Here is a 23,594-nt window from a genome sequence, read left to right as displayed (position 1 = left end):
GTAGAGGCTATGTTCTTTTCAGTATTTTCTCATTAAAATTATTGGAGTACTTAAAAATCAGGCGGCCTTGGAATGCTTCTTGCATAGATGACATCAACGAGGGTGTACTGAAGTCCAGATGGGATCTGTGCTTTTTTGCATGACCTATATTGGCCTGACAGCCATTACAGCAATCCAAGGCTGGTTATCTGTTGCTGTTGTTTCATGTATGATGAGGTTTTGGGGAGATTTGATTGAAGTGATAATAGATACTCAAAAATAAATCAGGGCATGTGTTTGCGTATGGCAGTCTTTCCCTTCTGCATTTTAATTCAGCATTGATTTTTCAGGAAGATTTTTCCTTTTCAAAAGGTGCGCTGCATACCAGTGTGTTTATTGCATACTTCTTTCCACATACAGTTGTTAATGGTTTTAACAACACTGTCAAACCTTTTGTAATAGAGATAAATGTTAAGTGCACAAAATCAATATCAGTGAAGCACCTCAATATGAAATGCTTTCTATTACAAGAAAAATAAAATCTGTTGTAGTATTGTATGACTAATACCTAAAAACAAATACCACATGTCTTGCAAAATTTCATTTGTTCTCTTAAAAGAATCTTTGTCAATGCCTTTTGCTTACGGTACCAACTGAATTTGGTTGACTGTATTTACTCTTTACAGTCACTGTTTGAGCTATGGATGAAGTTATTTTACAGCACAATTCTTAGCAGTTCTTTTAAGTAGATAAAAATATTTTTACCTTAATTGGTTTAAGTTTTTCTGGTGTGAACAATGTGGAAATACCAATAGATGATATTTCTTAAGCCCTAAAGGCTTTATGAAATCTTGACTGCAGAATTTCCAGCAGTCCGTATCTGTTGTGACTTACTCAGAAAGATTGAGCCGAGACTTGTGTGGAAAACTTGCTAGCGATGGGGGGTATTCTATCAATCTCATTTGGCTCTGTTTGATTATTCAACCTGTCTGGGCTCTAGTGTCTCCTTCTGCAATGTGTTTATGTATGGAACTCATTTAAACAGGAGAAACCGAGTAAGCAGAGGGCTTTTCAAAATGGTGATTTGGTGGGGGGATTGACAAGCGCCTTTGCTTTCTGCATTCTGGCTGGCAGACTTCGAAGGTTTCCCACTCTATCTGTGAAGTCTTAGCTGAGTGCAAAGAGGAAGGTAATAAGCCAATATGACACCGAAGGAAATAGATGGGATTCCATTTAGTTCCTTGCAGAGAAGGAAACCTTTATTTTCCTTTAGAGACTTTTCAAGAGTAATTGAGTACCCTTAGAGAAGATTTTAAAAGGAGGAGATGGAGTGAAACTTAACAGTAGTTTGTCAGACTTTGATTTACTTGGCATAGGCATTTTGTGATAGGTTGGTGTTATATTGGGAGATGAGTTCCAACAATAAAAAAAAAAAAGCAAAAACCAACAAAACAACAACAACAAAAAACAGAAACCCAAACTTTGGGTGTTGATTGAGGTTTTTACTAAATGTAAATATGTGAGTACAAGAGCGTTCAATACAGAGTCTCCCTTGAGACTTGAATAATTATCTGCTTATCCTTGCACTGTTAAATTTGTGGATGTTCTTTGGGTTTTGCGTGGATTTTTTTGTTGTTGTCATTAGCACCAAATGAGCTAAATCTGTACGGGATTCTTCTTTTGTGTCAGATTCTAGTCAGAGCACTTTGTGGTGGCATCATTCTGTCTTGTCTTGTCTTACTAGAAACACTCCACAATCCTCACAAGGATCATGAACGACGCCCTGAGCAACCTAGTCAAATGTCTTTGTGCTTTGAGCAAGAATGGACCAGACGTCTACTCTGGTCCCTTCCAACCTGAGTTATTCTGCAATCCTAGTCTGGTGCATTTTGGTCTTAATAGCTTTCTTTGCTTCTCATTTCTGGAAGCCAGTTTTGTGTGTGTCCATCCATCAGTGTCCCAGCTGGTTGTGGTTATTGGTATGTCACACATGTTCTTGAAGACAAATTCTTCTTTACAGTTTTTCTTTTGTTATTTTCCATATAACTATATACACTATATAATCTGTATATATGCCTAAATGTGTGTACGTGTATATGTGTGTGTGCATATGCATATATAAAAGACAAGTTGTGTGTTCCTGGGTGCTAATGCTTGGTTGATGTATCTAGAGCTTCTTAGATTTTTTAGTTCTGCTGTTCTGCTGTTTGACAACTTACGTGGTGTCAGGAGTTTACTACATGAAAGCTGATACTTGCAGCTTCAACTATAGGTGGTTAGGAAATTGGTGAGTGCTTCTACCATGAAGTAAATTAGATGGTATAAAGATGACAATTTTCAATTAAGGTAGCATGTTTGGGTGTAGCTGGCTTACACATGCCAAATAACCTATGAGTGTTGAAAAGTGTTCTGCTCCACATTACTCGTCAAAAGAAGTCAAGCCTTTGGCAAACATTGATTCCTTCCTTCCAGATGTAAAAAGTCTTATTCGAGTTGTCTACCATTTTTCAGGCCAGGCTAGCCATTGCAGCTGAGCATTGTGGTTGTGTGTGAGCACAGGTGCTTGCTTTACTCCTCATGAAGATGCTCCTTGCAAACTGATGGTTCTCTGGGGCAGTCTTTCTTGTATGTACACGAGCATAGAACCAGAAAGATGCTCCTGGTTTGCTGTGGCAAAGATGTGCATTGCCATATTGCTGCAATGACAATTATTACTGATTGTGCCCTAGTGATGTGGTTAGATTATACAGCATCTCTGAAGGGGCTATAATCTTACAATATATAATCTTATAGCCCCTTCAGAGATGCTGTATAAAACTCTACTGCTGTGATCTGCCTGCTGTCACGCATGGTGAGGATGGACGTGGATACACCCCGTGCTACCTGTGGAGCACCTCAGTGGGGCAGAGGTGCCATGCTTGTGCCCATGATGTCCAAAGGGCTACCTACACTAACGCTGAAGTAACTGAGTAACTGCCTTTACACAACAGTGCCTCAGTACTGCTTAGCTTTAAAGGAAAAGAAACAAAAATGAAACCAAAAAGTAAACAAACTGGCTCCCCACCTCACACCACCCAAAACCCGTGTTTCTATCTCACATCTTAAAGGACTTGTTTGGGGAGATGTTAAGATTTAAACTGGTGAGGGGTTTGGAGCACAAGTCTTATGAGGAGCGCCTGAGGGAGCTGGGATTGTTTACGCTGCAGAAGAGGAGGCTCAGGGGAGACCTCATTGCTCTCTGCAACTTCCTGAAGGGAGGTTGTGATGAGGAGGGGGTCAGTCTCTTTTCTCTCAGATAACTAATGATAGGACTCAAGGAAATGGCCAAAAGTTGCACCTGAGGAGATTTAGATTAGATATCAGGAAAAACTTTTTCTTTCAAAGAGTGGTCAGGCACTGGAACAGCCTGCCCAGGGAGGTGGTGGAGTCACCATCCCTCACGGTGTTCAAGAAGCACTTGGACAAGGTTTTACAAGATATGATTTAGTAGCTTAGTGGGTAGTGTTGGTGATAGGAGGACGGTTGGACTAGATGATCTTGTAGGTCATTTCCAACCTTGTGTTTCTGTGATTGTATGGCTCCCCTGAGCAAGGTTTCTGAAGGAGGTTTTCCACGCTGCAGCAAATCTTTTTGATAATGGGTCAGATCTCTGGTAGGGTGCCGGGACTGAGACCCCGGTGTCCAGGGAGAAAGGCGGTGGAGAGGACTGGAGCCTTGTGCTCCTCTGTCCTTCACTCTGAGGGTGACCTGGGCTGCCCCGGCCTTGCCCTCGCCTTCAGCCCACAATGAGTGGTGTGAGGCCGTGGCTTTGCATGGTGGGCTTCCCCAAGGTATCCTTACCATGAGGAATAGTGTTGTTGCTAAGCAGATCAGTCTCTTGAGAGCAGCAGGTTTTCTGTAAAGTATTCTTCAGACCTTTAAATATCATGTCAGTGCTTGAGGGGGGGGAATCTTTGTTTTAGGTTAGCATAAATCTACTGTCACACACCTTATTTTTAACCAATTAGGTTTAGAAATGATCAGGCTTCATCTATTAAAAGCGTGTTTTCCTTTCAAATTCCAGCTGATATGCTCTGTGTTCAAATAGTTTACATAAGCTAAGCTGGATAAATTTAAATCGGGTGAAGGACTACCAAAAGGACGCCAATTAAATTAGCTCTGGCTTTTTGTATGAATTATATTTGCCTAATGGGCACTTGACAGTTCTATTACTAAAATAAGTGTTGTGTTATGTGTATAATTTTTGTCTCAAATTCTTGAACTTTGAAAGTTGAAGAGTTTGCCGCTCTAATTGGATGCTTGAGACAGAATTAAATACTATTTCTCTCCTGTTAAAAAATTGTTTTACTAAACATTCATTTCAGTATATTTGAGGAAGTAAACAACAATTTACAAACAGTTTGAAGAGAGCTTGCCTGTGTGTAGTGTGTCTGGAGAAGGGATTTCCCATGTCTTCTGCAGAAGATAGAGATGCAAGCTGTATTTGATGGCATCATGCATTTAGAAAGTGATGAACAAATATGAGGAATCTTTCACTGATGCTCCTGAAACTAAGTATTGCAAGGTCCCACTGCTTCAGGTTTTGGGGTATAAATATTTGTCTTCCTAAGTATAAATATTTGTCTTCCTATAATGACATTTAACGTTTCCTATTACTAATAAAACTATATACTGGACATGAATTAACATCCCCTTTTTTAGGAGAAGTCCATCAGGACTTCTTGCTGTAGACTTGCAATAGTTGCTTCTGCTTGCAGTATGAATATCTATCAGTCTTGGATTTGATAGATTCACTAACCTTTTTCTTGTGTGATGCATGTGTTAATGTATGCTAAGGGAGTCTTTCAGAGTGCCTGAAACGAGCCATGTTTCATGCTCTATTTCTAGTGGTACTTAGCTGCTGCTCGCTTATAGGCTGGCTTAGAAATAAGATCACTGCATTGTACCGCCATTGGAGCTAAGAGTACAAAGTTATTTTATTTATGCTCTCATTTGGCGAAGAAACAAGTCTCTAATAGTTGGGAAGTGTGCTGATGGTTTTCTGTCTCCTCCCCCCCTCCCAGTTTAACTTCAAGAGCTATAATGTGTTTCTGAAGGGACTGGAGATCTTGGGGTTGGAACAAATTCAAATACTTTAAGAAGTTCTAAAGGAAGAAGAAGACAGGAGAAGGCTTGCTTTTATATGAGTAAAGGAAAAGGGATGATACCTCCTCCTCACGCCCCCAGACAAGATGAGAGTGGTATTAGATTTTGCATCTGAAAAGTCAGTTTTTAATTGCAAATTAATTAAAACGGCAGGGTAACCTGTTTTCACATCTCAGGGCATTAATGGCAGACTTCATATGTTGAGAAATTGCCTTCTCTAGTGCTGGAGACACTTGACTTTTCTTTATGATTGTCTTCATTAAAATGAATGTTGTTCTCCAATATGCTGTACAGATTTTTTGCCTGCTACTTGGGTTCCAGTAGACAGTAGCGTACCGCACACTTACATCAACATTTGTTAAATGCTTGGTTCCTTCAGTCCAAAGTATTGCTGTATTGTTGTTGCTTTATTTACAAGTGTTTTGTAGACAACTGCTCCTGAGAAGTGTATATACATCACTCCTCCAGTCCTCAGTCTGTTGGGTTTTGTTTCAGTGTTTTTTTTTTTTTTTCCTGTGCTGAAAAAGTATCACTTGTTACTCTAATGATTTAGCCTTTTTTAGCAGATGTTCCAACCGTGGAGGAAGATGTCCATCAGACTTTTCCTTCATTCAGCTTCGTTTCAGTGTAAGTTCAACTTGTGAACTTCCATTGAAAATAAGAAATAATGATCTTTTCCTTCCTTGGGCAAATTGGAATCTGCTTGAAAGGGTTGAAAAGGGAACAAGAAGTTTTGATTTGAGGAGGCCTAGATATTCGTTTCTAGAAGGTGGAGAGAATCTAGAAGGTGAAGTAATCCAATTTATTCATGTCAGTTTTCAATGAAGAAAATGGAATTGATCATTTAGCTGAAGTTCTACAGTTCTGAAGTTTTAATGAACATTTCTCTGTGTGTGTATATGTACAGATTAAAAACAAAAACCAGCAAAAAATGATTTAACTTTGTATCTCTGTGCAGCTACTTATGGGCATATATGTGAGGGGTTTTGGCCATTGATTTGCATGCAAACCAGTTATGAAATCTGACAGTCGTATTTCTAGGAACAAACAGGCCAAACTGTTGTTTTGTCAAGCTGAACTAAGCATAATCGTGTTTTCAATCAAGAAAGTGCCCCGACATAAATATAAGGCGTTCTTGTAGAGGGGCGGGAGCTGGGGGGCTTTAAATGAGGGGCTAAAGGAAACGAAGCAGTAATGTATTTAGAATGGACCGTTGTTTGGACTTGAAGATCCATGATGGCGAGAGATGTTATATTTTCTTAATGAATTTCTTGAATAAGTCTAATACATTGCACACTCCCCACAAGGAGAGCAGTGACAGTCTTCAAAAGTTAAACTGTTAATTAGTTGATCACTTTTATTCCCTCTTTTTTTCCTCTCTGTGAATCAGTATATTGGACTATTTCATCCTCTTATTTGTGAATTAATTTGTGAATTAACTGTTAGTTTGCTTCCAGATGGAGTCATTTTAAGGTGTTGTAAATTCTTCTGTGAGCAGGGTGAGCGAGTGACACTGATCGGGTAACACTTGAATAAAAATTTTGAAATTTTCTGAAGTATGAAAAATGTCTTTACTCTTTATACTTTACTGCAGACTGTCTTTCTGGAGGGGAAAAAAGAGAAAAGAATAATATGTATCCATAAGGTGGGCAATAACAAATTTTATGTACAATCTACATTACAGGCAGCTCGTTAAATTTATTCTTGTAAAACAATAAGAAAGCATGCAGGAAATATAGCCTATTTTTTACTATTATTCAGTGCTAACAATGGAGAAGAGAGGGTGGCTTCTAAAGTTGGGTACTTAATGCAAATTCATTCTCTTGCATAAGCTGCAGAGCAATAGAACATAACACTGTCATTAAAACTGACTCATAGCGTTCAACAGAAGGTGTGTTTGAAGCTTTAAAAGTGCTGAGAGAATTATTGTAGTCTAGTAAATACCTTGCAGTGGAAAAAATACTTCAGCTACAGTATGTTGCAAAACACTTGTGCAAATTCTTGAGTGTATTTTGCCTTTGTAAAGAATCTGAGCACGTGAACAGAGAAATGGAGTTGTTCTAAACTACCAAGTGTTTTCAAAAAATGAAGGCGAATGGAGCATAAAACGCATTTGACATCCATGTTTGAAATTCTAGTTCACGTATGGAGGCTCTTGCGTTGCTCGATCATCTTTTAGTTCATTCGTGTGTATGGGGCTGTCTCTTAGACATGACACAAATCCCTGTCTAGCAGTAGGTGTTCAGCTCTCTAAGTTGCTGTTTGATGGGGTTGGTTGGTTTGTTTAGAGATGCAAGTAGATGGGAATAGGAAATGAGCTTCTAGCACTGCAAGAAGCATAGATGTTAAACTTGCATTTCAGTTGGGTTAGTATGTGGTCTTAGCCACAAAGTGGTGCAATCCAAACAACATCACAGTTGCTTCTGACTTCAGGCTGAGTAAATATCACAGCCCCCATTCTACCTCGGGTAACACAGGAAATGGGAGATTGCTCTTCCACCATGAGAGAGGGACAAAGAGAAACAGGAGATTGTGCCTGCCTCACGTTGGACGAGCAAAGAGGATGTTAGTTTTAAACATGCCGTGTAATTTCCTTCCACTGTCATCTTGTCCGTTGTTCTCCTTCTTGGTGGGCAGTGGTTTCTTGGGCTCTGTGCATTAGGTCAGCACTGTGATGCTCTGTGATTACTGCCTGTAATGAGATACCTCGATACGCTACCAGTCAGTTTTAGCTTCCTGATGACCAACGCTCAGGCCTGTGTTATAGCCATTATTATGTGTGAGGCTTTGTACAGCCTGCTGCTAACTTTAGGAAAGAAACAGCTGTTGCGTCTTTGAGATTTCAGCTGTGGATTTTGTGAGCCCTCTGCCAGGGAAGCTCCTAGCAGCTCCCTGCGCTGTGTCGGACTGAGCTTGGGAAGCTCTTCCTAATCCTCTGAAAGGCATGATTTGCCCTGTATTATCTCCAGCCGCGCTTTACTTAAGTTTCTTTGACTTGCCTTTCCTTTTATAAGAAATAAATAAGAGCAATTTGCTGGGAGTAGGCTTTTGTGTCCAAATCCCCCAAATGACTTCTGTATCTCCCTTGATGCCACAAGACTATTTGTACAAGAACTAGGTACACTAGAAACATGAAAGTCAGTTATGCAAATAATGACTTTGGACGCTGCAAGTCTGCATTTTCCTGTAAGCTAATCATGTAAATTTCATCTCACGATGAACTTGTTGCTCATGCCTGAAGCATCTTCTCCTTAGATTTTTGTTTTCCTCTTTTCATTTGTTCAAGAACTTCCCCATATGCCAGCCGTTCCTTGACTTCTTCCGTGGCGCTCTGGAGTAGTTTCCCTTCCCTTCCTCCCTCACCCACCCTTCTTGCCCTTTGCCACAGGCATTGTTCCCTCTTTTTTTCCCTCCCCCATAATTAAATGTAGAAGGCTCAAAGAGAAGTGCATCGAGGATGCAGATCAGCATTACAAGCTTTTTTTTTTTTGTTTCCTTTCCTTTGGTAGGCCTGCCAACATTGTTTACTGTTTAGATGAAGCTCCCTTTTCTCAAGACCTGTTTTTCAGGTCCTCTTTTGGGTCACTTGCATATCCAGACCTGCTTTTGCTATCGTGGAAATCTCCAGTGTAAGAAGCCATCAGCATGGCAGAGAGAAGTTCGGTTTGTGCCTGTGAAGCAGTCTGCTTGGGAGAAAGGCCGGGCACCTGCCGCTTCCTGACTGCATGTAAATATTTTTTCTATTGATGCTTAATCTTCTAATCTGAATGATTCTTCACTTCAGGTTATAGTGACTACCTTGTAAATAGTCTTTTCCTTCCTTTTTTTTTTTTTTTTTTTTCAAGTGAGGTAGCTTATGACTCAATAAAAAGTTCCTGCACTTTGTTGAGAGACATTTTTGCCAGAATAATAGCTGCGGTTGTGGCATTCTTAGATTGGGCTTTTATTTTAAATACTAAACTTCTGACAGAAATACTCATTAAGCAAGTTGGTTGGAGATTATACATATATATATATATATATATATATATATATATATATAAAAATATATATGTTTTGCCGGTATATATATATGTTGGTGGGTGGGGGTAGAGAGCAAGTACAAGCAACGTTTGTGTTCAGAAAGTCTGTTTGAACGTTCATGCTTTTAATTATCAGGATAGTTAAAAGAATAAAAAGATACTTAAAGTCTTGGATAACATAATCTATTAAATGGAAATCAATGTGCTGAAGTTGAAAGTTTCAGAGAAGCTATTACATGATTTTATTTTTTAAGTCATTATGGAGGCTGGCATCAAAACAGTGTTGTTTATTAAGAAAATAAATAAATTACCACATCCTGTTTCTAAAGAGGAATCCAATTGCCTCCTAGTGTGTTTGAAGATTTTTCCTGAGTCATCTGGTGAGATTTCATTCATCTCAGGACTTGCATTTTCCCACAGCAGCTCTGCTCTGTTCATCCAAAGAAGCAGCACAGGGGTAGGGTTTCAAAGATGGCATACTTATAACTTATTTCATAACAACACCCGGAGGCCTTCAGTGTAGCAAAAAAAGGTTTCCTTATCAGAGCTTAATATCTAATTAAAGACAAGATCTAAGAATTCATCCAAGAGTTGAAAGAAACAGGAGGGAAAAGGCAAACGTTTTAATGCAAAGATTTGTAATCAGATTTTCATAATAGGGGTTTTGGAGTCCTTTAAGTTTGAGAAATAAAGTAATAATCAGAATCTCATCTGTGCTAGTGTGGAATTAGAGGCAACAAGTTTAGAAATGGCAAATTATTTTCCCCTGTAGCTTAAGTACCCAGGAGGGATGTATGTGGAGAAGTATTCTGTAAATTTTAGTTGTTTTGTCAAATGCTCTTCTTAAAGGAGCAAACCTCTCCAGTACTTCAAGCTCGCTTGCTGGGTTTGCATTCAGCCTTGCTGTGATCCACCTGGGTAAATTGTGTAGGAGAGCAGATGGTCAACCTTTTATAATTATGTTACTGGCTCCTCAGTTCCCTTTTGTCTTTACTGAATGTAGTTCTTCCCCTATTTACACATAGGAGAGCTGCCCCACACACTGTAACCTACTCATCCAAGCATGTGTCCTCCAGCCTGGAGTTCACTTGCACCATCTCAATTTGAAGCACGAGGATGGCTCAATTTATTTTATTTTTATTAATTTATTTTATTGAATTTCTAGTTACAATCACTCTAAGGTCTTAATGCAGCCTGAACCACTTTGGAAAGCAGTCTCTTGACTTGGGTTTCACTTAATTGATTTACTCATCTGTGTACATTAAACAGGCTTTTTTTCAACTCAAAGGAGTAGCACAAAACTCACTTTTCTTTTAAAACTGTGGTCTATGTTCAGTTACTCTGATAATAGATGTCATAATAAAAATTCTCTAATGTTAAACACATTCAAATCTTTTCAGTATTAATTGTACTGTTACCTCTGAAATCGGCAAAGTCAGAGCAAATCTCTTGTAAGTAGCTACTAATTCAGTATGTTTGGAAGGCAACATCTTCAAATTCAGTGGGATTTCATACAGGGATGTTTCTGTAGGCTTTGGTTTGTTGTGTTTTTTCCTTTCTGAAACAACTTGTTTTGAGGTTGATCTAGTAAGAGATTTCTTCTAATTGAAAAAGCAAACAACCCAAACCAACAAGCAGTGGCTTTACAGTTTGCCCACTGTGCGGCTTAATCGTGCCTAAGGACTTTTCTGAAATGGAATCTATAGTGAAAAGCCTTTGGGTTGTTTCTTTAAATATTTCGTGCTCATGTGCTTACATACTAATGTGACTTTAGTCACGAAATGACCTGTGTGTAGGTGTTAGGACAGTTAGGTATTGTATGGCTTCTTTTTGTTCTTTTATGGAAAACTTTTGATGGCATTCTTTGCAAGGTTAATTTTTGTAAAATATGGCTCAGTATTATTTAAATAAAATGCCTCTGACTTGCATGGAAAACACATTAAGAAGAAATGATAAATGATTTTACAGTAATTAGAGCATAAATCTGTTCTTTAGCCTGTATAGTACTTTAATATTAAATTAATAAGAAACTTTTGGGGGCTTCCTCCATCTTTTTTTTTCCTTCTATATTTTTGGTATATCCTTTAAAAGGAAAAAGTGATTTTTTTTAGGGTTTTTCTTTTTACTTCAGATAGTGAACCAGTAATCTGTATTTAATGATATGTTTGAAAATTACAAGGAAGTGCAGTCATTGTGGTTATTTTGATCTGCATTAGAATACCCACAGAATTTAGTTTCAGCATTCATTTGGTATTTATAAGTATTTTACATTCACCTTTATTTTTCTGTTCTCTTCTGAGAAAACTCCATCCCAGCCAAAACCAGCACAGAGAGGAACATCTGATTTTCGGAATGGGAATGGGAATTATTTTTAGAACAATGAATACAAAACTGGGCTGCCAGAAGGGAGATGCTGGTAAGATTGAAAGGATTTGCGTATTGCGTTAGGAAACAGACTTTAAATCACCAGCATGCTTTCTGTGTAATGTCAGAAAGTTTTGGTGGCCAGTCCAGTGAGGAATGCAGTGGGGGCTTATTTTGAGTGGCCTGCTTTTCCACGTGCGTTGTTTTTGTCTGATGAATGAGTGACTGCTGCCACTGGAGAGAGGAGGAGCCCAGCAGTGTGTTTTTTAATAGCAGGCTGCCAGAGAGCCGGGGGACGGTAGGACAGGGTGGAGGAGCTCGAGAGGCCCTTTCTTCCCCACAATACGATGTTGAACTCATACGCGGTCAGTTCTTCAGTGGAGCGACTGCCCAGTGCTTCTAACATCTTCCCTTACAGACGCTGCATTGTACTTTTCTTGGGCAGAGCTCCCTTTGCTCAAGTTTGTGTCTGAATGTGTTCAACTTTTTATTTCGTTTTGTGGTAACGGAGGAAGATTTTTATGCTCAACACTTTTTCTTCTAAGCGTGAACTTCAAACACAAATGTGGGAATAGAGTCACAAAGTGAGTCCTAATATGTAACTCTTTGAAAAGTGTAGCTTTTTTGGTAATTATTACAGATGAAAAAGCTGTGCCAGTAATATTACTTTATAGCCTGGGGATTTAAAGTCCGTGGCAGATCGTCAAAGGTAATATGGAGCTGAATAGTAAGCAACGTGACAAACGAGTGTAGGATATTACTGGAGACTGGTGCTCTGAGAGGAGAGAAGGAAAGATTAAAATAAAACAACCAACTTCTAATGAGAACAGTGCAAACGCTGTGGCAGTCTATAAAAAAAAAAAGTTCTTCCACAGGAACATATTTCATCATATTTCATTATGAGACGAGACCTTTTATGTTAATGAATAAATAAATTCATTGACCCCCTTTGCCTAACTGTTGGACACTTCCATTTGAAGCGAATGAGTAAGTGTCAGGCTCCTTGGGCCAGATGAAACTGCAGAGGCTTCGGATTTAAGAGCTTGCTGATGAGTGGTATCTCCTGAACACTGGTTGTTTTATTCAGAGCTGCTGCAGGTAAGGTGAAGAATGCCCAGCATGCGTAAGGACAAGCATAAAGTGCGTAAGAAGCTGTCACACCCACAATAGACATATTTGTTGAGGCTCTTACGAGAAGGGAAGACTAAAATGGAAGCAAAATTGTCTTTCCTGTCCTTCTGTTATGACTCATGGGAGCTGCTTTTGTGCTCAATACTCTTATAATCTGCTTATTTGTCACCATGGTCTTAGAAGCATCCTGCTCAGCACCCACTCTTCTTGAGTTGGCCACAGCTGTTAGAGCAGCTCATAAATCCCGCGTTCTAACTCTCACAAGTGGATTCAGCTCATATATTCAGATGAGCTGAACTTGTTTTTGAATCTGTACTTGCATGCACAAGGAATAGCAGTCAGAACACAATAAAACAATCGTATTTAGTATCCTTGTCTCCAACCTCATTTTTCTTTTAGGGATTTATCCAAACTGTTATCTCTAACAGTTTGGAGCTGGTTCAACACTTTTCCTAGTGTGGTGCTTGCTTTGGGATGATAGCTATGTTCAGGTTCTTTTTATTTTTTTATTTTTTTCACCAGTCTCCTGCCATGGAGGTGAAGTGTTTGCTTTTTCAGCCAGTGATGTGAAGATGACATCCCTTGATGTGTAACACATCCAGATGAGTTGGCAGTTTTCTCTGTATCAACAACATCGCCACCAACAACAGAGAAGTCAAGTTGTAATGATGATGTTAGCAATGTTAATAAAAGCTTGCTGGAGCGGAACTTTAAAAACCTCTGAGCTGGTGCAAGCAACTTTGGTGTTTTGCTTTTATATAATTTGTTCACCTTGACAGTTCTCTTAATTTTGTATTTATTTTTGCCAGCTGTGCTTAATTTTTTTACAAGCAGAGGAGGCTAGATTAAAGCTTAGAGCATTAAAAATGGCCAACTTGTTTAATTATAGGATCTTGTTGCTTTTAATCTTCAGCTCTTTATTTTTTAAACTTTCACGTTGTATCTTTTTTCCATGTTATGAAAACTGATGGCTCTTCCTCCTGTACCTTGTCCTATTAGGTCTATTGTACCTTCATGAAATGGAAAAGTGGTAGCCTTTTTCTTCCAAATGGAGGAGTTAGACTAGCAACACTGCACTAACAGTATGCCCATATTTCTTTCTATCTCCATTCTTGAAATCAGAATATTACTACCAGCTTCCTACTTAAAACTGTTCAAATGCTGAATTTATTCTTTGTAATTTGTAGCAGATGTCAGTACTCCTGACACATTCTTCTGGATCAATAAATTCAGAAAAGTTTCCCCATCTATTTTCATATCATATACATTGAATATTCTGCTATTAACACCTTGATAAGATGCTTGTAACTTAAATTATGCTTTTCCTGGAAAATCCTGAGAAATAAAACTACACCTATAATGGGGAGGAGAAGGAAGAGCTGGCGTTAGTAATGATACATCATGACTAATAGAGGCAGGTAATGCTTCCTTTCCTGTGTGCACCCTTTCTGACAGAAGACATGCCAGGGTCTGGATGAATGTGTAACCATCAGAGACAGATACTTACATGGTGTAAGTTGTTTTAAAATGGTTTGACCCCCCTGTTTTGCTAGTGAACAGATGAAAATGTTCCTAGAAACGTTTGCTCTCTAGAAAGTCTCAGCTCTATCTTCTCAGTGGGTAAAAATAATGGGTAAACAAATTTAGTTTTTGCTTTTAGGAAAGCAAGAAAGGTGTTTGCTTACTGGCAAGAAGCTTGTTTAAAAGCTAATGGATGGCTTTGAACTCGATTAGAAGTGTGCAACTGACTTCAGCTTGGTGAAAGTTGCACTCTCTGTCTAGATACAGGAAATTGAGAATATTTTAAAATCTAAACATATATATCTTGAAAATAGCTTTATTTCTCACAGATTTTGTGAAGACAGGTGTCTACCTTAGCTGTTTTTGTAAATCTCAGTAACCATCTTGGATTACTAAGATGTTTGAAATGTTTTTTTTTCTTCAAGCTACTGATGATTATGAAATAAAGAATAATATCTTTATTTAGAATTGAGGCCCTGAGGTGGATGGTTAAATGGGATATTTTTGGATGATTCTCTGGAGTTCTTAATGGTCATGAAGAGAGAGTGTATTGGGGAAGAGCTATTTTTTTTTCCATGGCTTTAATTTAAATCTGCGTTATGTAAAACTAGTTGGTGCTTATTCATTTCATGGTGTTTCATTTTGCTGGCTTGGCTGTAGGTTTTGTAGAATGCCGTGATAGCACTGAGACCATCTTGGAGACATTTTGGTATAGTTCAGGAGTCGGTGGTGTGCTGTGAATTAGGTCGCCTCAGGAAGGGGTGCAAGGAGAATGAGCTCTGCTTCTCCAGCGCCGGAGAGAGGAAGAACAGCCTCATTTCTTGGGCTGTGAGGCTTGTAATGTAGCCAGCAGGAGACTTCCTAAAACAGACCTGTGCGCTGCTCTGTGCGAAGAATGAAGCTGTGGTTGCTATTAATAAGGTTTTCCTTGCTATTTCCAGTGTTCAGCTGCTTGAAAGAATCCAGTCTGTTTTCACTAAGCTACAGAATGAAGTGACTCTTGCTGTGGAAAAAAAAATTTGAAATTACTATTTTGGTTAAAACTTAATTTCTATTTTTTTATTTTTGAGAGAGTAACTAATAATAAGACTCCTGGCAAGGTTCATGGAGTTTGGGTTCATATTACCAGATTCCCTGCAATAGTGAGGTTTTTGTTTTTTTTAAGAAGTCTTAACAAGGCCAGTGCCTTTCAGAAAGCAGAATGATCCCAGAAAGTTCAATGGGTACTGTCATGGAGCAAGTATTTTTAGCAGCAGGCAGAGGCTGAAATATTCATAGCAGTTATTTTTGGTCTTTCAGGAGCTTTTGGTGGCAAAGATCTCAACCAAGTGTACACCTCCTGTTGTGAGGTAGCTGGGGTTGTTCCTCTGAGAGAGAATGAGGAGAGCGTTACGAGTGGCTCTCCTCTGGCCTGGTTATGGGACAAAGCCGAGCTTCATGTATGTGATACACAAATAAGACCTGCTTTCCATGCCTCTCAATTACACTTAATTACACTTGAGCAGTGGAGTAGGAAGGGATGAGATGGGCCCAGCCAGCCTGGATTCACTGCTGTTGTGGGAGGGACGAGTTTGAGCTAGCACATGGCTTGAGCTGTGACACCGAGCCGGGGCACAAAGTACCTGGCTGTGGATCCTTGTTGCTGCCATGTGCCATTTCACTTCTCTTCATCAGCGGCCCGGCTCACTTCAGGATGAGCTTTCCACAAAGTGCTCTCAGAAGGGGAATGCGTGGCGGTGAGACTGGGAGTAGTGCAGAAGAGGCAGGCTGCTCAAGTGGGGTTTTCTTTTGGGAGTTCCCCAGTACGGGCATTTATATCAGCTGTCTCTCATGGTGCAGTTTGGGCGGAATCTGAGAAACCGGTTTGTGTGCTTCCTTGGGACGGTCAAAGTGCATCACTGCTGGTGTGTGGACATAGATAAGTGCGTTGACAGACTCTTACCTTTCAGGAATGGTAGGAATGCGGCCCTAGATGACATGCATCCAGGAGCAATGGTGTAAGGAGCCAGCTGCCTTCCTGCTGCTCCAAATTCCCCCTGAAAGAAAAGGGAAACTGTGTGACTGGAAGAGGAATTAGTGGCAGGAGAGGGAGGCATGCAGCACTGAATTGCGGAGTGAAAGGGTAGCTGCTCGCAAATCTAGCCTTTATTCCCAATAAAAATACCCAAAAGATCCATACTGAAGACACTTGAAGAAATCTTCTTATGTAAATAAATGTGGATCGCTAGTTAGAGGCTCAGGTAGTTTAAAGTCATTTATGAGAATTTCAGAAATTAGCAATGTGGGAAGAGGAACATGCATCGAAAGAGAAGAGGGTATTTTATAAACCAGGCAAGTTTAGAAAAAAAAAATGATTAATTAAAACAGTAAATTAATCACTGAAATAATCCATTAAGGACTGGGTAACTCTTACAAACAGCCAGCCATCCCTTTTGATTTAGAAGTCATTGCTTTATTTACAAAGTTTGTTGCCAAAATACTGGGTTGGTTAGCTCTGAAGTTGCTTTTGAAATAGTAACAACAACAACAAAATACCTTCCTTTGTCTTGCTGGGGTAAGACAAATCATTGATCTCTTTCAACTCTTGCATTGTCCTTTTTTATTATACTTGACTGGGTCAACACAAGGCTTTTGGCCAGCACCCACAGCTTACTGTAAAATAACAATGAGACTTCATCTTCGTGTAAGCCAAACCCAATGTCATTAGCCCGTGCTTGCTCATTTTACCTAATTAACTTATGTGTATTCACTTCTATCCTGCTATCTTGTTCCTTATGAGTAGTCCTGTTCTCAGATCACTGAAGTGTAGAAATCCCATATTTCCATTTCACAGTGAAACTATTAGCTTTTTTTCCCCCCTATTTTAGAATGTGGGATGTATGCCTTAAGATTAGGCGCAAAAAAGCAGTTTGAATCAGCAAAACCAAACCTGTATGTTTCATTTATTAAAACTTCTAAGATTATACAGGGGATATGATAGGACTCTAAAATGAAGAGACAGAAAATACTTTGTTGATTTCCCTGTATGTAGTTGCTTGATCTAACATCTGGCTTCTTACATGTTTGAAAAACACCGGGGGGAGGGAGGGAATGTGTGGAAAAAATTATTTGCTTTTTATTACACCTCCATTAAATAAGTCGATAGAGGAAATAATTTTCTAAAACTGATTGCTAGTCAGTCTAGCAAATAATTTCCTTGAAATTTTTTAAGCAATCAAAGGAAATAATAGCAGGATGCTTCCTGTTGTTTAGTGTCCTTTGTGCCTTATCCTTTTTGCTATTACAGAGGACAAATAATAAAGTGATTAAAACCAACTTGTTTTTGTACCTATCTGTCAATGTAAAATGAAGTGAGAACATAAGTAATTAATAGTGTATTTTTTGTTCATTGAGGTAGTTCCTATCAACATTTTGGCTTGCTTCTGTCTTGTAGAAACAAATTTTATGTAAGTTATTATTTTAATAGTCATAGTATGGGATTACAGAGCTAGCCGTTCTCAGCAGCGTGTATCATGGATTGAATGTGTAACTTCTATTGACTGTGAAAAGTGGAAGTAAACTGTCTGCTACCATTAATGTTGGACAATATTGTTTTGATATATATAAATCACTGCTATATTTTACTGAAATAAAACAAGGTACTTAGTATACTATTTCCTCTTTTTTCCCCCCCAGGAAGCTACTGACTGCCTAGAAATTAGGAAAGCGCGTAAGAAGTCCAGTTGATCAAGGTGGATTTTTTTTCCAAGAGTCTTTTCACAGTTGCCTTTTACAAGATATTTGGACGCTCCCCATTGTGCCATGTTTTGTGGCTCTTACTGTAAGAAGAATTCGTCTTGATGAAGATTCCTAACATTGGTAATGTGATGAATAAATTTGAGATCCTTGGGGTTGTAGGTGAAGGTAAGTAGTATCTTTATAAAAATTCTAATTTGTTTTTTACTGAGATAGGATTTAGTCCTTTTAATGGTAAGAAGTTTTCATTTGCAAAATATTACTTTTATGCAAATCTTAAGAAATATCAGTTTATTCTATACAGCTCCTTCTAATTTCCATCTCAGATTGAAGGAAAAGTTTGGAAGATGGAAAAAAAAAAGGGGGGGAGAAATGGGACAGTTTTGTTTAAGTTTATTGTATTAATCTCTTAAATGATACTGGATAGATGCAAATTATCCAACTTCTCTTAGTATATTTAAAAAAATAATTTCAGTGTTTTAAAACCCATTTACTTTGAAGTCTTTTTAATTTTCAGTGCACAAAAATTTGGTAAGGTGCAAGTTTAGGATGATACTGGGAACAGTATTATTTCTGCATTCTAGAGATGACTGAAGACTTGTATCTTGCTGCTTTTTTCTGATTTGATTCCTATTTTCTTTGTTTTAGGAGCCTATGGCGTTGTACTTAAATGCAGACACAAGGTAAGTAAATTGCTTTAAGTCAGAGATAAATGTTGGTGTTTGGGTGAAACAATGACTTCTCATGAGAACTGAGGTGTTGCTCTGTATTAGATATATTGCAGTTGGGCAGGACTTTCGCAGTCAGTTATTCAGATTTTTAATTGCAGTACTGTCAGAGGAAACAGCTATATATAGTACCAGAACCCATTTTTTTAGCATTTAATATTTGCCTGAAATCTGTGAAGTATCAGTAATGTTTCACTAATCTCAACTAAGAAAGTTTTCTTAAAAATAAAATTGGAGTGCAGTTTACTCTGTCTCAATTTGAATATTGAATTAATTTTCCAATACTGCCATATGAGCATGCACTCCTCTTGGGGAGGAGGGGGATCCACATGGCATTTCCACAGCTGTTGCTGGACAATTAAAACGCAGTAAGAAAGCACTGACTTCTATGCTTGTTGAATTCAATCTGGAAGAAAATGAAGTGGTTTTTTTTGTTCCTTTGATTTAAAGGAGGGGGTAGGGTGGAACGTTTTTCAGACAAAAGGGAATTCTGGCAAATTATCTATGCTATCATAACTGTTGTGTAAGTTGGATATATCTGTACTTCCTGCTCATCAGCAAGGAACTAGTTTGCTGTCTTTGGAACTGTCGTGTAGTCATAATAAAATACCTTTTACTTCCCTAAAGCAAAACATTCCAGAATCATAGAATGATTCATTTTGTAACGACCCAAGAATACATAAAAGGCTTTTTTTAATGTAGTTCGTACCTTGTTCTAGAAAACGTTAACACTGCAGAGGACCTACATTCCTGCAGTGGCTTTTATCACGTAAACAAGTCCTTTTACACAGGAAATGTAGTTATATTTGGAGTGGCTTACATTGTTGTATTGAGAATTCAGAGCTGGGGCCTTGCTATGCAACAAGGTTTACCTACACTTTTAGAACAATTTTTAGAAAGTATTTTTTTTAATCTTCTGAGATTTTTAGAATACCACATGGTAAGATAATCATCTCTTATCTTCAGTAAAACCAAAGTAGAGCTTTGTGGTTACATTCTTACCTAGTGTATATTAACAGTGGCAATAAAAAATAAAAAAATACCTGATTAAAAAGAGTGGTAAATGTTATTCTGAGTTTTGGATGTGGATACCTTGTAGTATGCCAGGTGACCAGAGAGGAATGGTTTTCCTTTAGCAGTGGGAGGTGCTTCTTCATACAGTCAGTGAAAAGACACTGAATTTCATCAAAGGATCTCATTTTTTGGATAGTTGTTGCACCATTTTTTCTGCAACTTCAAACTTAATTGAAACAACATTGGAGTTCTAAAACAGACTGGTATTTATTAAAATTTCTAGCAAGTGTGTTTGCTAAGGATTTCCAATATTTTAAGCTCACTGAATTATGATTTTCACTTACTTAAGTTCCCCTCCAGTCTCTAAAAGCAGATGAGTCTACGGGCTATCTGTTTTACTGAAAAAGAATATCAGAAAATTAAGCTTGGATATGTATCTCTTTCCCCTGGACTTACTCTGGCTGCTTGTCATCTTAACTTTTTCCTTTTATACCTTTGCAAATATTGAGAAGGACTTGTCCTGAGCTATTTTGCAAGGTACAGCACAAATACAAGTTCTGCTTGCTGCATTAAGAAAAATTGCTCGCATATAAAAGAAGAAAAACGTATTGCAAGATGATATATGTAATTGTTCTCCTTAATCAAGAACTGTTTTCATATACAAGTAGGAAAATTATGTTAAAAAATATGTAAGCATTCACGTTCCTGTGCAGCCTTAACAGAATTACCTGCAAATGCAAGGGTATGTTTTGTTTTATTTTTACTGTTTGGCTGTTGATCCACTTTGCTTAAAAATACTGTTCTTTTTTAAGTGGTTCTTCCCTGTGATCTGTCTGCAGGTAGCACAGTTAATTTTGAGTGCGCTACATAGCCTTTTCAGTGCCGCATAAGAAACCCACACTGGAACATCATCTAGTTTTTGTGCTTTCTGGATTTCTTTTTTTTTTTTTTAAGCTGTATTGTGTGTATGAGGCCATTCTTGGTCATGTTCCCTCAGCATATACTGCTTTTCTTTTTGTACCAAACTAACAATGTTTAAGAATTTGAATGCTGAAGTATTTATATTCATCTTTTACAAACAGTGGTAATATGCAAGAAGCAGATTCTCAGCGACTTGAAGTCAACTCATTTCCATTGTATTGGTGAGAGGGTAAAATTTGCATGAAATGAGGAGCTGGTCTTTAATTGCATCAATTTTGCAACATAATACAGTAGTGCTTCAATAAATATGTAGCTTTTTGTACCAGTACATTTCAGTGGCATTAATAAATGGATATAAGTTGAAGGGAATGGACTAAGGAACAAATACCTTGTCGTCATTATATGACTTTTTCCTTGATAAAGGAACATTATCAGGAAAGCTAGAGTAGCTCCTCTAGAACTGACTATGCTTACATTATTATATAGCATATTTTTATTACAGATTCTTGATTGCTACTTGTGCGTAGTGGTTATTTTTTTCTGACATTAGGCTAATACAAATAATGCTAATGCTAGGATAAAGCAGATCTGATGTTCTGAGAAGCTTTTTTATGAGAAGACATTTCATAAAGAAATACACTGAAATATATTTGAAAACACTGGAAATGCATTTTATTTTTACAAAAAAATAGTAAAATAGTCTGTCTTGGCTAATTTACTGTAAGGCTAAGATGTCTTTTCTGAAAAGAAAAGCAATTTGAACAGTTCAGCAGTGTCAGAGATCATGGCTAAGGAAAAGAGTCGTTGTTCATGTTTAAGTTTGGTTGGTATTTGTCCTTTAAATAAAACCACCATTCCCTTTTCACTATACGGTGTAAACTTGCAGCTTCATGTGGGGTTATCCTTAATAACACTCCGCCCACCCCAATAATCCTTACTAGGGACTTAAGCACAAGCGTTAGGAGAAGTCTGACATCAGTATACGGAGCTAATAGAACAACGCTCTGGCTTAAAATCAATAAAATGATGGGATGGTGCTGTAGGAAAGCTATAGGGTATCCAAAGATGAACACACTAAGAAATGAAGCTGAGGGGGAGGTTAGCTTAGATGTAGTTGTGAAAGGGGAATGTATAAATACACCAGGAGATAATAAACTGTGTATGTAGGAGAGAAAGTTGAAAATTGTAGCTGTAAGTAGGAGGAGTTTGTAGAAATGGGGTTAATACATCCTTGGACAACTGAGAAGAGTAGATGGATATGGTGTCCAGGTAGACAAGGTGATAACATTGGCCTTCATTAGTGAGACATTTTGCCATGGGGTAAGGCTGGAGAGGAAGGAGGATTCAAACTTCTGTGGTCAATTCATAGATATTAATATGGTGTGTTTAGTTTGCAAGTATTGATTCTAATTTCTGCTTTAGCTCCCTTCTGCAGAATGTGCATAATGGTTTGTTTTACCTAACCAGCGTTTTATCGGTGTTCACTTGAATTTTCACCCAGATGCAGTTCTGCAATAAATATGGTCATTTTGTTTTCAGAGCCACGACTTCATTACTGTCCAGTAAATAAGGAATAGACTGCATCTTAAGAAACAAGCACAAAACACCTAGATCCCTAAAATTGATCGCTCTAAATAAGGCAGGAGAAAAACACTGAAAACATGCCTAGGGGAGTTTGCCTCCCCCAAACCAGTGTGCTCTGGGGACAAGGCAGGAGGTCAGCTGGGTATGCAGGAAGGGATGTGGTAACGTGAATTCTCTAAAAGCCTGCTAGAATTTTATCGAGTCTCCCAGCCTTGTTCATTCTCTTGCTATGTACTGTGTGTTACCAGAGTCTTTGGAGCCTGAGGGGATGCAGTTTAATGATTTAGAAATGTAATGTCAGCTCTTCTTGCATGTACATCTCCTGCCTGGTATGATGTTTTTCTGGTCTTTCATTTTAGAAGCATATCTGGTTTTGGTTGTTGTTGTATTTGAGATATTTTTATACCTTCTTCTTTAAGGTAAACATCATTGAATTGCCTTATTAAAAACAAGTGAAAAGAAACCTTAGTTTATAGAATCACTTGGCTACTTCAGTGCATCAAAGAATAATGATGAATAACCTTTTTAGTAGGTTTAATACATACAGGCATTTTCATCTTTACCTGATCTTTAATTTTGTCCTGTTTGAGCCCTCACTAATACTGTCATTGTCTTCAGACAAATTTTGTGTGTCTCTCAGAATATCTGAAAAATATTTACATAGCTTTTTAAGAAAACTGCAGCCTAGTCATCCAAAAATATAATGGTTATGTTTATGTGACATAATCACTAAATTTCACTTGAGTACATCAGCTTTCTCCATGTCTTTTATCACTACTGAACAGTAGGGTCGCAGTTTCCTTGGTTTTCCCTTTGCTTTACCTATTAAAACCCTTTACTGTGCCATCTGCATTTACGGATTTTCAACTGGTCTGAGCTTTCACTTTTGAAATGCAGCCCAGGCATGCTGCAGGAAAGTTTCTTTGTTCCTCCAGGTAGCTCATCTCCGCTTCCACGTTGTGTGCACTACTTTTTTGTGTTGGAGCTCAGCCAGGAATTCCCTGTATACCAGTGCTGGCCAACTCGAGACAATTTTCCTAGTGTTTTGTATGTTGGAGTGGGCTTTTCCTGTGCTTTGAGGAAGTCTTCCTTGAAGAACAGCCAGCTCTCCTAGACTCCTTTACTGTTTAAGGCTGTCTAAGTAGATCCTTGAATAAGGATAAATCTTTTTCATCTTGAATAAGGGTAAAACCTTTTGAAGGTCCAAGGTTGTAATTCTACCATTTTTCTTGTTCAGTTCTTCCAGCATCTTGAATTCCCCTATATCATGGCACTTGACATCAGGGACGCTGTTCCGTTGTAATCCCAGTGAGAAAGGCACTCATGCTCTGTATAGTATCATTTAAAATGTTATTTATTAAAGCTAACCCTGCAAAGAAAGGGAGAATAATACAGGTAATCTTACATCCCATTAGATACTGGGAACCTGGAGTTGTGCAGCATCAAAGGG

General features: G+C 38.3%; 2 protein-coding genes across 3 annotated transcripts in view; both read left to right on the top strand.

The window, feature by feature from the left end:
- Positions 1-23,594, top strand: part of BEND2 (BEN domain containing 2) — a 446,678-nt gene that overhangs the window by 307,716 nt on the left and 115,368 nt on the right. The window lies entirely within an intron of this gene.
- CDKL5 (cyclin dependent kinase like 5) overlaps positions 1-23,594 on the top strand; it is a 130,899-nt gene that overhangs the window by 28,984 nt on the left and 78,321 nt on the right. For both annotated transcript variants that reach the window (XM_035542238.2, XM_035542237.2), the window contains exons 2-3: positions 17,838-18,065; positions 18,546-18,580. In XM_035542238.2, coding sequence (XP_035398131.1) covers positions 18,002-18,065; positions 18,546-18,580 — 99 coding nt within the window. In that variant the 5' untranslated portion in view covers positions 17,838-18,001. The remainder of the gene's footprint in view (positions 1-17,837; positions 18,066-18,545; positions 18,581-23,594) is intronic.

This window comes from Cygnus atratus, chromosome 1 (genome assembly GCF_013377495.2).
Source record: "Cygnus atratus isolate AKBS03 ecotype Queensland, Australia chromosome 1, CAtr_DNAZoo_HiC_assembly, whole genome shotgun sequence".
Lineage (NCBI taxonomy): Eukaryota > Metazoa > Chordata > Aves > Anseriformes > Anatidae > Cygnus > Cygnus atratus.
The sequence above is the reverse complement of the archived record's forward strand: the minus strand, read 5'-3'. Positions and strand labels throughout refer to the sequence as shown.